Source organism: Globicephala melas, chromosome 7, assembly GCF_963455315.2.
Source record: "Globicephala melas chromosome 7, mGloMel1.2, whole genome shotgun sequence".
In the NCBI taxonomy this organism is placed as follows: domain Eukaryota; kingdom Metazoa; phylum Chordata; class Mammalia; order Artiodactyla; family Delphinidae; genus Globicephala; species Globicephala melas.
Window position 1 is genome coordinate 85196634 of NC_083320.1, and position 15740 is coordinate 85212373.

At 46.4% G+C, this 15740-nt stretch overlaps 1 protein-coding gene and 1 long non-coding RNA gene across 5 annotated transcripts in view; one reads left to right on the forward strand and one right to left on the reverse strand.

Annotated features, from left to right (window-relative positions):
• Positions 1-6240: 6240 nt before the first annotated feature.
• On the reverse strand, positions 6241-8566 carry LOC138842758 (uncharacterized). The gene is made up of 3 exons (XR_011377589.1): positions 8132-8566; positions 6577-6727; positions 6241-6472 (listed from the first exon to the last, which is right to left on the reverse strand). It is a non-coding gene; the product is annotated as an uncharacterized lncRNA (long non-coding RNA).
• Positions 6297-15740, forward strand: part of ZEB2 (zinc finger E-box binding homeobox 2) — a 132129-nt gene continuing 122685 nt past the window's right edge. For 3 of the 4 annotated variants that reach the window (XM_030883018.3, XM_060302471.2, XM_030883021.3), the window contains exons 1-2: positions 6297-6747; positions 9335-9476. In XM_030883018.3, coding sequence (XP_030738878.1) covers positions 9404-9476 — 73 coding nt within the window. In that variant the 5' untranslated portion in view covers positions 6297-6747; positions 9335-9403. Of the gene's footprint in view, positions 6748-8276; positions 8414-9334; positions 9477-15740 lie in introns of those variants that run through there. The other variant, XM_030883019.3, reaches the window with a different exon arrangement.

Sequence of the window (15740 nt, forward strand, 5' to 3'; positions counted from 1 at the left end):
CAGCCAAAACTCCTATGATGCTTTCCATTTTATTTCTTCACTTTAATAACACAGCACTCACTTCTCAATAGAAAAATGACGAATGATACTAAAAGGTAAATAGCTGTTTTTAACTAGTCAAAATTAACTAAATTGTCCTCAATTGATCCATATATTCCATGTTATTTTTTCAACCTTTCATTACAATAATAAAGCTACACTATAGTGAAGTTTCAGGCACTACTTTATTTAGTTCTCAAGAAAACTCAACAGAATGGGCACTATTAGTGTACCCACAACATAGCTAAGGAAACAAATTTAGAGTAGATTGTCGGTAATCACACAGGTAGTAACCTGCAGGGTTAGTATTCAAAATAGATTCTTTGGACGTCAACTGACACAGGGGTATAAAAATATCAGGGAAAGGCTTGCTTGATCATTTTAAAGTAACTTTAAATCAGCCCATATATTAATAAGTAAAAGTAAAAAATTATCTTAAATTCAGGTATGAATTATTTGTCAATTACCTCAATTTTCACTTTTTGACATGTGTAAATAGACATAACCAAAAAGTTCAATGATCAAATTCCAATAAGAAAAAATGGTGCATAATTAGTGCACATCTCTGCATTTGGGGAGGAGCCTGACTTGATTTTACATAGGGTATTGTTTTTCCTCATTAATTGTAGTTCTGTCACATATTTGTATCTGACTGCTACATAAATGATTCACAAATTGTTAAGAAGTTTTATGGATATCTGGAAAGAATACTACAACCCAATAAATAAACTTTTACAAGTGCCAGAGAGAAATTTTACATTAAAATGTTACTTTGTTTCTTCGTCCTGAGAGAATGAATTTAAAAAAAAAAAAACAGTTAAAATCAAGCATTAGATATGCAAATATGTGTTCAGATCAGAGATACCAAAATTATTCAAATGATTAATTATTCATCATAAAATGTCAATTAATAATTATGAAGCATAAAAAGCATCTTTCTAATGCATCTTTATTTTTCTTGGCCTAAAAAGGGCTTAATATACATGTTCAATTGACTTCTAACAAGTTTTAAAAATCCAACAAAGTAAACAAATTGCAAACAAGTGCAAACTCTGAATTTTAATAGGAGAACAACATGCTCAAAATGAATGAAAGACAGAAAAAAAAATAAGGAAAACTAAAACCATAGCCACATTCATGACATATGCAGCTCCGTGTTCACTCACCTGCTAGGCAATAGGGCAACCTGGCGAAGAAAACAACCCAGCAACTCAAGCTGTGAATTTGCTTAGCATGTACAAAACACAGGGCATGGTGTTTCTCTCTGAATTGATTCGTGTGGGGCAGGGGTGCTTTAGGAATTTTTTACACTTTCCAAATAGTCATTAAAAGAAAAAGCACAGTTTAAGTTTCTTTAAATTACCTATTGTAATTTTTAAAGTCTGTTAAGCCCTGCTAAAATATTACCATAAATGAGAAAATTTTTCACATTGCTTTAATTCTAAAGAATTTCCCTACAACAAGTATTATTCATTTTTCTTCCAGGAAGATTATATCTTTTAAGAAAAAAGGAAGTCAATTTGAGCTGATATGATAATTCAGAATAGGGAGCCACTATGATTACTGAGATATAGATTTATATTTATTTTATTACTATTATTATTATTATTTTACTTTTCACTGACACCTGGCGAACTTGTTCTCTGATGACCCAAGGGAGTTACTTTAGTCAGGGTGTCCCTGACCTCCTGCTGGTAGATTAATTACATATGAAACATTGTGTTTTCAAAACGAAATGATAAATCTGGACACATAAAGGTGGCAGAAAAGAATCAGGGCGAGAGAGAAGAGACGTTAGGAAACAAAATAAGGGCTTGCAAAAGGGAGATATCAGATAGAAAGAAAGGATAATGTAGGAAAGGCAATTGGGAAAGAATTTCAAGAAAATAAGGATAAAGGTCAGGGAGGGCTGAAAGGAGGGCAAGAGGGAGGAAAGGAGGGAAGGAAGGATTTGGGGTTTTCAATCCCCTGGCGAGGCTGCTGGCGTCCGCGCCCTTAACGCCACAGCCTTCCAAGTTGAGGCGAAAGCCACCTCCTCGGGCCTGCGTCGCATCCAACTTACTCCAAGTTTTCTGGTGACTCCTACAGGGCCCCTTTCCGTCCCCCCCATCCCACCCCTTAGTGAGATTGACAGTCGCGTGGAGGAGGCTTTTCCAGGCACAGCCTTTCTCATGGTAATCAGCCCCCAGCATCACCTCGCGGCCGCGGCCGCTCCCGCTCCGTGCGCAGCTCGCGGACCCCGGGGACCGGAAACAAGGCGGCGGGCGGGGAGCCGGCGAGCGAGCCAGGTCAGCTGACCCGGCCGCGGGGCGGGGGTCGCGGCGTTCCCGGGCGGGTATAGGTCTGGAGGAGGGGGGGGTGGTGCGCGGGGGCCGAACCCCTCCCCCCCAACGTGTTCCTCCGCCTGTGCTGCGGAGGCCTTACCCTGAGATCAAATGAAGGGACCGAAGCTGGGGGCGTGGGGGACAGAGCGCGCCGAGAACTGGGGGCGACAAGCAGACCTGTTTTGCATCAATAAATTAAGACGCTCATTTGAGTCCTGAAGTTTGCTGGTTCCTGTCAGTGGAGACGTTGCCAAAAAGCACTGAAGCCGAGATTCAGCCTTAACTTCAAAAAATAAAATAAAAATAAAATAAAATGAACCTCTCAGCTGGCTGCCCTGCTGGGGCCAGGTGACGTGCGAGATTCCACAGCCCGCGGGCCTCGCAGTAGGGATATTAGAGACGGTCTGAGATTCTCTGGTCCTGTTTTGATTTTGTTTGAAAGGGCTTCTCAGAGAGATGCTTCTGATTTTTTTTTTTTAATAGACTTTCCCCTCCTATCCTAGGCTCAACTCCGAATGGATTGGATTGCGAGTTTGCACGTGAGAAAACCGTTTGGCTTGACTTGGACCCCTGCCGCCCCCCGCCCCGTCCACACACACCCCCAACGCAGGGGTCCCCCTTATCATCCTTTGCTTGCAACTCTAAAAGAAGTTTCCCACCTTCTGTGTAACAACACAGGGTCGAAATAATTCCTCTAGATGAAAGATCAATTCCGTTTCAAAAAGAGAATAGGTTCCTTTTTTTAATTTTCTCCACATGGTACAGAATAAACAGAATTTGCTTAAAAAAAAAATTAGCTGTGGCCAAATTCGAATTCCTTCTACAGGCTGTGTGTTCAGGGCAGAAACATTGTATCTCTTCTGGCATCTGGGCCAGCAAGCGGAGCTGGGGGCAGGGGAGACAGGGGGAGCGGCTGTGAAAGTTAAGGAAATTGACAGACTGAGAGGTGAATGGGGGGACAGGCACCAGGTCCTGGCTGGAGGGAACTGGAAAACAAGAGTGCATCTTCACACGCTGCCTGGGTGGAGGGAATCCTGAGGGAGGCAGTTTGTTTTAACTCGAAGAAACCCTAAAGAATTATTTTTCTCCCTTCAATGTCGATTGCAATATTATTTCACATTTGCATGTATCTGTTGTTTTAATCCCCTTGGTCTGCGCTAATCTCGAAATGGATTACTAATGGGGAAGAAGGACCGGGAAGGAGCGATTCATTTGCAAGGACTTGCTCTGCTGTGTGAGGAGCCGAAAGCTAGCAGCTCCTAGTCCTCTCTCGACTTTTCCCTGCGTCCTGCGCTCGTGCATCCCGCTGACCCCACGATCCCCATTGTCCCCGACCTGGCCTTCGGACTAAGAGAGTGTTCGGTACAAATTTATATTCCAGCTTCCTCCGATCCCACCGCCTCTGCTTTGGTGTGAACTCTTTCGGTCAAATGGGGAGGGGAGTGCCAGGGGCGTGCCAGGCAGGGGCGGAGGGTAACCCACCGGCGCGCTCACCCCTCGCGGGGACGCTTCGCGTGCCACCCTCCAAATATCCACCTTGATGGGAACCTGAAAGATTGCTTTTTACCCCAATTCAAATACTTGCACGTCGGCACTCCCAGTGCTAAGTGTTGAGGCTGTCTCCTGACACTTGAACAATTACTGAGCCCAGAGTAATCAGATGATTAGGTGTTTTTCATGGAAATACTTGTCTTTTTTTTTTTTTTTAAGTCAGATACTAAGTAACCAGACAATAATATACATAATAAAGAGAAGTGATTTGTCAGCCGTTTGATTGGATCCTTTGACCTGAGGTTTTGCCAGTGAGTGTGTGTCTGGACTGTAAGCTTCAGTGGTTACCTGGGGTCCTGAGGTGGGGTCTTGCCTGGAATTACTCCATGCAAGGGACACCTTTGTCCTGGAAATGGGAGAGGAAACGCTGAAAAGCAAACTTCTAGAGACAGCTGGACTCGAATTTTTTAAAAATAAAAAAGTGGGGAAAAGAGGGAAGAGAAAAAAAAAGGATATTAATAATAGAAATAAATCTCAGAGAAGGAACTTGGTAAGTCATATATTTATAGAGATAGAAATATTAAAGCAATGTAAAGCATAAAACTGAGAATGTGCCTGACCCATGGTGGAAATCCTTAATTTTCTTTTTTTATTATTAGATTTTAGACTGATGGTCTTGAATGCTCCTCTATAGGTAATTTATCTGAATGGGGTGGGGGAGGAGATTCTCACTGTAATAAATACTTAAGGTAGGAAAGAGGTGAGTCTGTACCAAGAGTGAAAATTTACTTCCTTGCATCCTAAAGGAAGAATTGGTTGTGGTCATGCTGGGTGGCTACTGCTCTCCCCCCCCCCCGCAATAAACATACAAAACACAAAGCCGTGCGCCTCTGGGAGTGTGGATGTGGTAACCCATGGGTGGCTTTTCCCTCCTCTGAGTGCAATTGCCAATGACTCTTGCATTCAAAGTCTTGCTTTAGGCACACATTCAAAGCACAGTTCAAAGCAGTTTATCTTCATATAAGTAAAAGTCTAGTGTTGGATCAGGGTTTTATTTGTTTCAGATTTCATCAGACTGAAAACAGGGGGCTGTAACATATTAACAATATTAAAGCAGAAAAAAAATGGCATAAGGCTGTTCTTTAGTCCTCTTGACACCTCCACCTTTACCTTTGCAAGGAAGCCCAAAGGCTGTGGGACTAAAAGTTTATTTGCGCTCTGAGGTTCTCAAGTACTTTCACTCTTAAAGAAAAAAAAAAGAAAAAGAAAAAGCCTCATAGTTCTCTAAGAAATTGAGCCTGAACCATTGGAGGCTAAGAGATTTCTTCCTTTTCCGATAAATGTCTGTGCTCAGCATCCTCAAATTTGGCTGTCTTTATTTACTTCTATATTAGTTCCAATTATGTGCAGTGTAAACCAGCTTTTTGATTAACAAAACAGCAGAGCATTGGTTAAGAACACTTAAACTTCAAAAAAAATTCCCCTGGGAAGTGGGCTCTGAATTGGTTAATAATGTGCAGTACTTGCTAAATTGCTGACTTCCAGATGTGGAAAATATCTTTCTTGTTTAGGACCTATGTAACCTGATTGGATTACGACAGAAGCGTCACGTTGGAAGCTTTTGAGTGATTATTTAATTAACCATACAGTAGAAAGCTGTATTCTCCAGGAAATCCCTTCCATATTTACATAACCAATCCCTTCAGAGCAAAGGTGGAGTCTTTTCTTTTTAATTTTACTTTAATTGCAATATCAAAAAATATATACTCCAAAACTTAGACCCCATGCCGTTTAATATGGTGATCTTCCTTCGCTGCTAAGTTCCTCTATGGCCTTTCTCCTTTTCCTCCTGTCTCCCTACACCCACTCCCTCACTTTGTAGTGAGGTCTCCGTGAGATGTGGAGAGATTCAGAGATCGGTCAACTCAGCAACTCAGCGCTCTATGTTAATTTACTTAAGAGACCCTTTTAAAAAATGCCAAACCACTTTTTAGTATTGGGATCCAATCCAGAAATTCATCACACACACACACCGCAACACACACGCCCTAAAATGCAGTTCACATGAAGCTTTTTTTTTTTTTTTCTGGCTCTGTCATCTTAAAAGAAAAAAAAAAATTAAGAGAAAGGGCAAAAAATTTAGTTCCAGAAGCCGTGCTGAGAAATCCACACAATTTAATGTGCATCTCAAATCTGGTCATTAGAGACATCTGTATAAGAAGAGGCGATCTGGATTGAGGAACCGGGATCTTTCCCTTTAACTTTCGCCCCTTAGAGTTCTCCAGTTCTGTGAATGGTGTGCACCGTTTTCCGCCCTGTACTCTGTAGGATTTAGTGATGAGGATAATGATGCCAAAGGCTTGACGGGGGGGGGGGGGGGGGGGGGCGTGGAGAAGGGAGGGAGGGAGGCGAGAGGGAGGGAGAGAGGAAGGGAGGGAGGTGGAATTTCATTTCTTCCACTAAAGCGTTTGCGGAGACTTCAAGGTATAATCTATCCCAGATCCTTTCCCAGAGAGAAACTTGGCGATCACGTTTTCACATGATGCTCACGCTCAGGGCGCTTCAATTATCCCTCCCCACAAAGATAGGTGGCGCGTGTTTCAGGGTCTCTCTCTCTCCTACAGAAAAGAAAAAGAAAAAAATGTCATTAGAAGAGGCGTAACACGTCAGTCCGTCCCCAGGTTTGTGTTTCCTGGAGTGGCCGAAAGAGATCAGTTCTAACCTGCTCCGCAGGAATAACGGTCCTGCCTCCCGACACTCTTGGCGAGGTTTTGTACAGTTTGCTCCGGGAGCTGTTTCTTCGCTTCCACCTTTTTCTCCCCCACACTTCGCGGCTTCTTCATGCTTTTTCTTCTCACCATTTCTGGCCAAAACTACAAACAAGACTTCGCAGGTAGGTTTTTTTTTTTCCCCCTTTTCTCTCTTTTTATTCCTTTTCGGCATGGTCATCCCCCACCCTCCTTTTACGATTTTCTCCTTTTAAGTGGGGATGTGAGTCTGAAGTGAGGAGGAGTGTCTGTGGGTAGGAATTTCAGGTGGGTTTAGCTCCTTTATGGCAAGCTTTTCCCAAGAGTGACTTCTTCGATTTCTCTTGCACTCCATCTCTCTCTCTCCTTCCTTTTCTCTCCTTTTTTCCTCCCCCAAATAATTTGCCCTGTACCTGCCCATTCAGGTAACCAAAGGTGCCTTTTACTACCCAGCCTGGGAAAAGTTTTATCGAGAACTATGTGGTTGGAATAAAAACTCTTCAAGGGGAGAGATTCTGCTCTATTTTCATGTCTAATTCCAATTCATTGTATTCAGCAATTAGAACTTGGCAAATACCTGTTAATAATTACAAAACTTGATGGATACAAACCTACCAAATTCGGGAGCAAGTCTTTCTCTTAGATATGGCAGTCCAACCTTTCCCACTGAAGAAGGCTGTTTTCTAAGTAGAAAGTTGCCTGTTTTTGTCTGCTTAGCGAGTTTCATTTCTTTATTTCATTCTTTGTGTGTGTATGTATGTGAAGTAACACCTCACTTCTGTGATGATAAATAAAGAAGTGAAAGTCCTCATGGAACTTGAGTCGTTTACCAAAGTGGGGAGGGGGGGGAGTCACTACAGCTGGGAAGAAAACTGCCGTCAGGATATTAGGGTTGTAAATGAAGGATAACTTTTGAAATTGTATTTCAAATGGCAAAGTATTAATGATATAGACATGGATTTCACAGGAGACATAGACACACGAAAATATCCCTTTCCACACTTTGGCACTGAAAAGTGGAGAAAGAGAGCAGGAGTTCCCAGGAGCAGTGGTGAGCCCGGCTAACATGAATGTGTTTATCTCCCACCTTCTTATATATTTTACATGCTCCCCCTATAATGATGAAGGCAAGATTACTAACTCCAGAGTTAGAAATAACAGGCAAAGCTAAAGTTTACAGCACAAATGCCCTGTCTGTCCCTCACACACACACATGCTCATAAAACTAGCAGCTTACTTTATTAAACATGCATTTATATGCAATCGTGTGTAAGTCTCAGCATGAATACAGACAGGCCAGCTGCTTCCTCCCAGACACTTGTGTGACCACTGCTTTATTTCAGGATTTTCCCCAACAATTTCAAATCCATAGGAGAGCCAAGAAATAACAAAATGTGTCAAACTTAAATTAAAAGTCTCCCACTATGCCTAGGTTAAATTCAAGGTGCTTTCTAAATCATCCACTTCCCCTTCTCTCTGCCGCCCCCCAGCCCCACCCCTCTCAGCAAACGTGTGGAAACTGATACTCACTTTCCAGGTTTTCCGCAAAGCTTCTAGCACAGGAGACAATAGGTGCGGGGCGTGGGGACTGAGTGTGTTCGGCAGAGAAGGGGTTAATGGCCCTTGTGTTACAGTTTGCATCTGTTACATCTTTTATAGCCCCCTGTTTAAACTAATCCTCGAGGCACAGCATCTTCCCAACCTCCACCGAGTTGCAGGATTCTCCTCCTCTCCTGCCTGCCTCCGAGGTTCCCCTTCTCCAAGTTTTGACAGTTTCAGCTGAAAAAATGCAGCGCCTCTCTCGATTTTTAGGTACAAAAGTTTCGAAGCCAGAAAAGGATACGATCATTTAGTCGAGCTTAAAAGTATTGCCGTATAGCGGTTGGACTTTCTCTTTCCTTTCTTGAGGGGAGAAAATTTTCTCCTGGAACTCTTTAAGGGAACTAGGGCGGGGGAGCATGGGTGTGAGTGAGGTGGGGGGAAATAAGTAAATATTGTCAAAGCGGCGAAGGTGGTGGCGGCGGCGGCGGCGGGGGGGGGGGTGCTGGGGGGAGGGACAGTGTCCGAAGAGGCTTATAATTATATTTCTTATTGCGGCGTGAAACGGGAAATCCTAATTTGGGGGCGGGGGTGTGAGGGGGAGGAAGAGACAGTGCCTCGATCAACTCCGACAGGGGAGGGGAGGAGACGCGGGGCGAGTGGGCTTCCTATAATTACTATTATCAATTTGACCGAGTGTGCTTCATCCGGGAGTTGTTTCGCGTTGTTTGTTTGTTTGTTTGTTTGCTTCCTCGGGGGAATGGGGAGGGGGGGTGAGTCGGGGGGGAAAACAAGATGAGAGCTACAGAGAGCCTCGCCTCACCCCAAGTTCCCGAGCCGGGCTGAGGACTTTTCGGAGGAAAAGGTCCGCCTAGCCCTGAGCCAAGCAGCCTTACTGTACCGCCGTGTGCATTCCCTCATACGGTCAGGAGTTATGACTCATTTTGAAGATGTAATTCTTGTCTCTCTGATCCCCTCGCGGGTGCAACACACCAAACAGTAACAAACACAAAGCGCCTCGGGGCCAAGGCTGGGGGTGGGAGGCGGGGAGGGGGGCCGCCGGAGTTTCGCTTTGGCGTTGGGGGGGCCGCGGATGGGTGCTCGCCGGGGCCCTGGCCCGGCTCCCCTGGGCGGCCCGCGCGCGTCTCAATGGGCGCAGGCGATGCCCACATTGTCGCTGTGTTTGGTTGCTAGATCGAGCCTGCGTGCTGCCGAAGCAGGGCGCCGAGTCCATGCGAACTGCCATCTGATCCGCTCTTATCAATGAAGCAGCCGATCATGGCGGATGGCCCCCGGTGCAAGAGGCGCAAACAAGCCAATCCCAGGAGGAAAAACGGTAAGAAGCGGCCCGAACCAAACTTTTCCGGGCCGCTCCGCGGCTCCAGACCCGGGGAGAAGGAGGGGGAAAGGGAAAAGCAACCGAGGCGGCGGCGGCGGCGGGCGCCCAGGGCTCGCGGGCGAGCCTCTCTCCGCGGCCGGCGCCGGAGCCCGGCGCGCGCGGCGACTGGACGGGGGGTGGGGGGGGAGTTGGGGAAGTGCCGGGCAAAGTGAGCGTCGGGCGCCGGGGGGCTGCGAGCGCTGGGGTCCGGCAGGGGCCCAGCGCCCCCACCCTCGCCGCCCTCTGCGCCCCCGCCCGCCCTCCCTCCGCCTCCGCCTCCAGCTCCACCAGCGCCCGGCCCGCCGGCTCTCCGGCCGGGCTGCGTGAGCGTCCGGCGAGGGCAGGGCGGGGGCCCGGGCGACGGGTCGCGCGGGATCCCCGGGGCGGGGGCGGGGCGGGGTGGCAGAGGGACTGTGAGAGCGGGAGAGGGGGCCCGGGGCTGTGCCTCCGGCAAGGCTTAAAGTTTCTTTGCCAGAGTCGCCCGGCCGCCTCTCGGTACGCCAAGTAACGGTCCGCGGGCAGCGGGGCCCGGCCGGTCGCGCCGGGACCCCGGGGTGGGAGGGACTCGGCCGGCCCCGCGCGGGGTCCGGCGAGGTCCACGCGGGCTCAGGGGCGGGTGGTTCCTCTCCAGCGGGTGCTGGCCCCGCGCCGGGGGCTGGCGGAGTCGCAGAGCGCAGGGAGACTTTTCTGGGCAGTTTCGACATGGTCAGGAGTCCGTTATCCAGGCTGAGTCAAGAAGGAGGAAGGAGGTGCGGGTGCGAGGGGGACACGCAGAGCAGAGATGGGAGATCAAAGGCGTGACAGCTTAGTAAGTCCACCTTAGAAAGAGTCAGAGAAGGAACAGAGAGAGAGGGAGACAGACACAGAGAGAGAGAGAGAGAGAGACCCCCTAGGTATTACCCCCAAACAAAATCGTGGGAATAAAAGAGAAAAGTGATTGGCAAGAGCGCAGAAGGCGCCTGGGGGAGGGGAGAGAGCTGGGGACCGGAGAGGGTGCCGGGGATAGCTGACGGAGGATACTGAGTTAAAAAAAAAAAAAAACCAACCCCCCAAAACAAACAAGAGAACTAGCGCCAGCTCAGACTGGGAAAGGAAACTTCTCGCTCCCCTCATTCTCAGCCTGATCACCCGGCGCGGGGCCGCGTTGACGCTCCCGAACTGGACGCGGGGACGCGGCGCCGGCCCGGCCTCCGGCCTCCCGCAAGCCCAGCCCGCGCCTCGCGGGGACCACCGGGGCCCCCTTGGAGCAACTTTCCTCTAGGGAAGACAATTCTGTGCGCCCCCAGCCTGCCCCTGAGCTGCGCGGCCCGGGAGGGGGCTGCTGGGGGCGCAGTGAGGGACGCTGTAAGGAGAAAACACAAAGACGAGGGAATTTTGATTAGAGACAAATGATGCTTCTCTCTGTCTCTCTCTAGGTTTCGTGTGTGTGTGTGTGTGTGTGTGCGCGCGCGTGTACGTGTGCGCGTGTGTGTGTCTTTTGCTTGTTGTGGTAGAGGTGTCGAGCCATATGGGGGAGTGATAGAGGAATTTTAGTCAGAAACTGTTCGTTATGTTATCCTGCCTTTTCCCTTTGTGCTGCCTTTGATCTATTTGCTTGGCTTAGTATTACAAAAAAACAAGTACAATAATATATTCCGAGCTGCTTCCCCAAGATCCAGTTCAGGCTGCCTCTTTTTAAGTCTCTTTCTCCCTCTCTCTCTCTCTCTCTCTCTCTCTCTCTCTCTCTCTCTCTCGCTCCCCCCCCCTCTCTCTCTCCCTCTCTTAATTTAATTTTTTCTTCGCTCTAGTGTCTGGCATTATTTAAGGTGGTCCTTACACTGGAGACCTCCCCTTCCCCATCTCCGGGTAATTTAGTAGACACTAAAATTATACCTAGTGCCCCCCTCTTTCTTGTGTTTCCTCTGTTCCTTTTATTAAATGTTGGTTATTGATTTTCTAAAATCAATGTCTATTGTGGGGCTTTTTTCCCCCCTTACAAGTATCTAAAGCACATTGCTGATCAACTGGATAACAAAAGCTTCGTGTCAAGGAGGCTTCTTTCTTTTTCTTATGTTAAACAGTCATTTTTTGAGAGAAAGGAAAATAAGATTTAAAGCAAGGTTCCCAGAAGTGTTCTTTTGCAGGAGAGACTATTTAGAATGTTTGTTTCTTCTTGTCTGGCTCCTCCAACCCCCTTCGGGATTTTGCCACTGTTGACCAGCCTGGCCTCTGCAGTGAAGTCGGGCCAGAGCCCAGGTCTGGAAAAATAGAATGCTCCAGGCTTCCTGGGAGCCCTGGGGCGGGGGCTGGCAGAGGGGGAAGCCTGCTGGGGGCTTTGCAGGTGGAACAGAGTGCCAGGGAAGTGCTCAGCCGTGGACACTGCTTGGTGCTCAGAAATGGACACCATTTCCCCTCCGCCCAGCCACTAACTTGGGAGAAGCCTCAACACTCCGAAGTGGAAAGTTGAATTGCACATTTTAAAGGCATTTAGCCCAGACCCTGCACATTTAACAGCAATAATTATTTCCCAATAGTCTGTGGGAAAACATGCTGTGTATTGGTTACTTGTCAGTGTTTTGCTTTGGGATTAATCTGACTGAGCAATGTCCTGGTTTTGAGAAGCAGGTAGAAGAGTTTTTTCCCCTCTTTTTTCATTTTCTTTCTCATCAAGCACGTATCCAATGCCTTTCCCTTTGGGAATTGCTAGGATTTATCTGAACTGAGTGAATTTTTCTTCTTTCCTGGATTCATGGAAAAGATGTCAGTTTTGAGCTTGTGTCTTTGCTGATAACACTAAATATGATGATGCTTATCAAAATCATATAGAAATTCCTGGAAAGGAATAATGGTGCTACTAATCATAGAAGTAGAAGCTGCGTGGGGAAAAAAGAGAGAGAGAGATGGTCATCCAGGAAACTAGAATGGCACTTTATATAATTTTAATGAAGTCAACAGTGTATATATAGACTAAGGCGACAAGGAGATAAAACGTGTAAAGCAGTATGTGTGTGTTTGAAAGGCTGGTCAAGAACGTGGGTTAGAAGACGATGCTGTATGCGATTATTAAAAAGCAAAGGAGAAGGAAGCAGTTCAAGGAAAACAAATATACAAAGAGAGAAACAAGAATCTAAAATCCAGCCTTCGAGATTCTCAGGCTAGCAAGATGCCTGGCAAAGACAGTGCCAGCACTAAGTTAATCCATAGCGGACAGTCTCCTTTCCCCCACATGGAAAGGATGAAATCTCTTCCCAGAAAATAAGATGTGCAGGAGGGAAGGGGGAGAGGGGTGAGGGGGAAGGAGGCAAAAAGCAAGTTGCCCGAAGACAAGAATGTGTGTCGGTTTCAAGAAAGTTCAGTCAGATGATCTTCAGTCGCCTGACTCACTTTGTAATACTTTCACTGAAGCTGGAGAGGAGGAGGAAAACCCAGCCCCCCTTTTCATTCCCCTGATTATACCCCACTATCTCCACACAGCCTTCGAGGCAGAAATGAGCACTTAGGAGCGGGAGATGCCCGGCGGCTGCCTGCCACTGGGGCGGCCCGGTTGTAACTTGCAAAGTTTGTTGCTTTAGCCCCTGATTCAGGCTTGGGCTCCTGGGGATGCTCCGGCTACCCTTCTGCCTCCTGTGGAGCCTGGGAAGATGGGCCTTCCTCCCCAGCCCATCACCTCCCAGCATCAGCCTCTGAAAAAAAATCACACAGACACATTGCACGTTTTCACAAAAATCAAACCCGGAAACCGCTTGTTTCAGAAAAGGGAATGAAGTTGTCTTTTAAATGAACACTGAATTAGGAGTGGTGGGGAAGAGGAAATGGCAGAAAGAAAGAAAAGTTAAATTTGATTTTTCTTCAAAGTTTCAGCTAAAGGGTTAGGCATTGTATGGTAGAGTGGGGGAGGTTTTTACCAACGCCTTTGGTCTCTGATTTTCAGTGGGAAAGAAAAGGGATAAAGTTGGATGTTTTCAGGGCTTTAGATCCTAGAGGAGAAACAATCAGATGAGCAGAAATGATTATCCCTGTTTAAGATAAGCCCTCACTCCCTTAACCACTTCCTGAAAGGGAGTGGAAGCGCTGGTGGTGATGCTTAGAGGCAGGGGAGGACTGAAAAGTTGTTCCCTTTTCAGAGATGCTTAAAGGAAAACGAAAAGAAATGCAAGCAGCCCCTTCTTCAGGATGTGGCTCCTGTCTCTCCTTTCTGAGAGGTGAAGTTGGCATGGGGCGGCCGTGAGTCAGAGCCCCTCAGTACACTCTGAGGCAGGGAAGTTTCCTTCGGATTGCAGTCGGGTCAGACTTGGTGATCCTTGCGAGTGTGGAAATCTTTTGCAAGTAGCTTTCTTATAAAGTTGATGAGGTTATAAGGAGGCTGTTTTGCTGACTCTCAAAGCACTCAGAGGCAGTTTTTGTGGCAGGTACCAGCTCTGAGGGCGCTCCAAAGATATCGGTCTCCATCCTTTTCTCTCTGTGAAGAGCTTCTGCAAGTTTTGTCATGCTGCACACACACTAGGCTGGGGGCTATGTATCTAGACTGATCTATTTGTTTTATTTTGGTTTGTAAAAATTCAGGCAATTGGGGTAGAAACATGCCTTCCTTCGTAACAGAGCCAGCAGGCTGCTGGCATCCAAAGCGTGATTCTCCACCCGGGGTAAGGGTGGGCTAAGGATTTTAAACTTTACATTATTTCTCTGTTGCCACATTAAGATAAATTCACGTCTTCAAGCATTTATCTCCAAATACGAATAAAGCCAAGGTTAATGTTCCCCAGTAAACTGCTATGTCATATGTTTCAGGTGCTTCCTCTCTTGCTTGCTTAATTTACTCAAAGTAAAGAAAATTCCAAGAGGTTGTCAAAGACCCTAATGCCGTGTTAAGAATCTTTCCTGGGAAAAATGTGTGTCTACCCTGAAGGTAGGAAAGGAGGGTGTTGCTAGCTCTCTAAGCAGTGCCGCGTTTATTCCAAGATGTGGGAGATTCTCTTCCTTACAACAGTTTTTGTCATCTGCATTCTTCCAAGGCTTTTAAAGGTGCATTTTCTTCTGTGTGAAAGAGAACTCTTTGTCCTTTTCCTCTTCAGCACTGTGGCTTCCCAAGGTAGACACTATTTTGTGCCTGTCACAGAGAGAGGGAGTGCAGGTTTGCAATGCTCACAGACAATTGATTGTCTGCCCTAATGTGTTTCATTTACATGTTTATAACGTCAATGGTGCTGGGGTGTCCACTGTACCATTCATTCCCGCATTCCCACAAGGGGGCAATTGTCTGAATGGCCAAGTCAGACACCTTTTTGATTGCTCTTTGGTTGTCTTTTTAGAGCAAAGAGATAAAGGGGGGAAAATCTGTGATGCAGAAACACTAGTTGAAAATATACAGAATTAAATGTCACCACAAAAGCAGATGTTAACATAAGCCCAAATATGCTCTTTAGGCAAGATGTGAAGGTTGAGAAAAATAATTCAGAGCAGAGGGAAGGATGATTTAAAACCAATAAATATAGCCCCATTCCCCCTCCCTATTTCTTTTCTTTCTTTAGCAATCAGAAGATGCAATGTGATTTTCCTTTTCATTTTTAAGCCTTGAAACATCTAGGCACCTCTTCCTTACTTGTATGTTTGCTGTGATTGTATACATTTACATAGCTCTGTGTATGCCAACAACATCAGCTTCCCAGTTGGAAAAAATCTATTGAATGGCTATTTGCGCTGTGGGGAGTGTAAACTTTTAAAAAGTAAGATCCAAGTATTTCTTCATCAAGCCTTTTTTAAAAAGGCAAAGCACTAATCATCAGTAGACTCTGTGGAAGTCTCTGCCTTAAGAGCTGCGTGCCGAATACTTTCATCTTGGGTGACAGTCGTGTCAGAGTGAGAGCTCTCAGGAAAAGTGTAACTCCTAGTTACAAAGTAAATAAAGAATTTCGTTTTAAGGTGTTCTGTACTGTTTTTATACTGTGTGTGTGTGTGTGTGTGTGTGTGTGTCTTACGTTTCCTCTGAGGGAGGTGAGAGGAAAAACCATCCACGCGTGTGTGTTTTGGCTTTTCTGTTCACGCAGTTCTCCCCTACATATTATGCATGTATGTGGCACACAGGAATACACCTGCTTAAAAAAAAAAAAAGATTTCACAGTTCAGATGGTGCCTGGCTGGTTCATTTAGGTAATACAGCTATTAGAAGTTGGTCTGATTTCGCGTGTGGTCCATAAGGAGAGAAAATACTAACTCTTGTGGCATCTGGTGGGAGGTAAACACGGG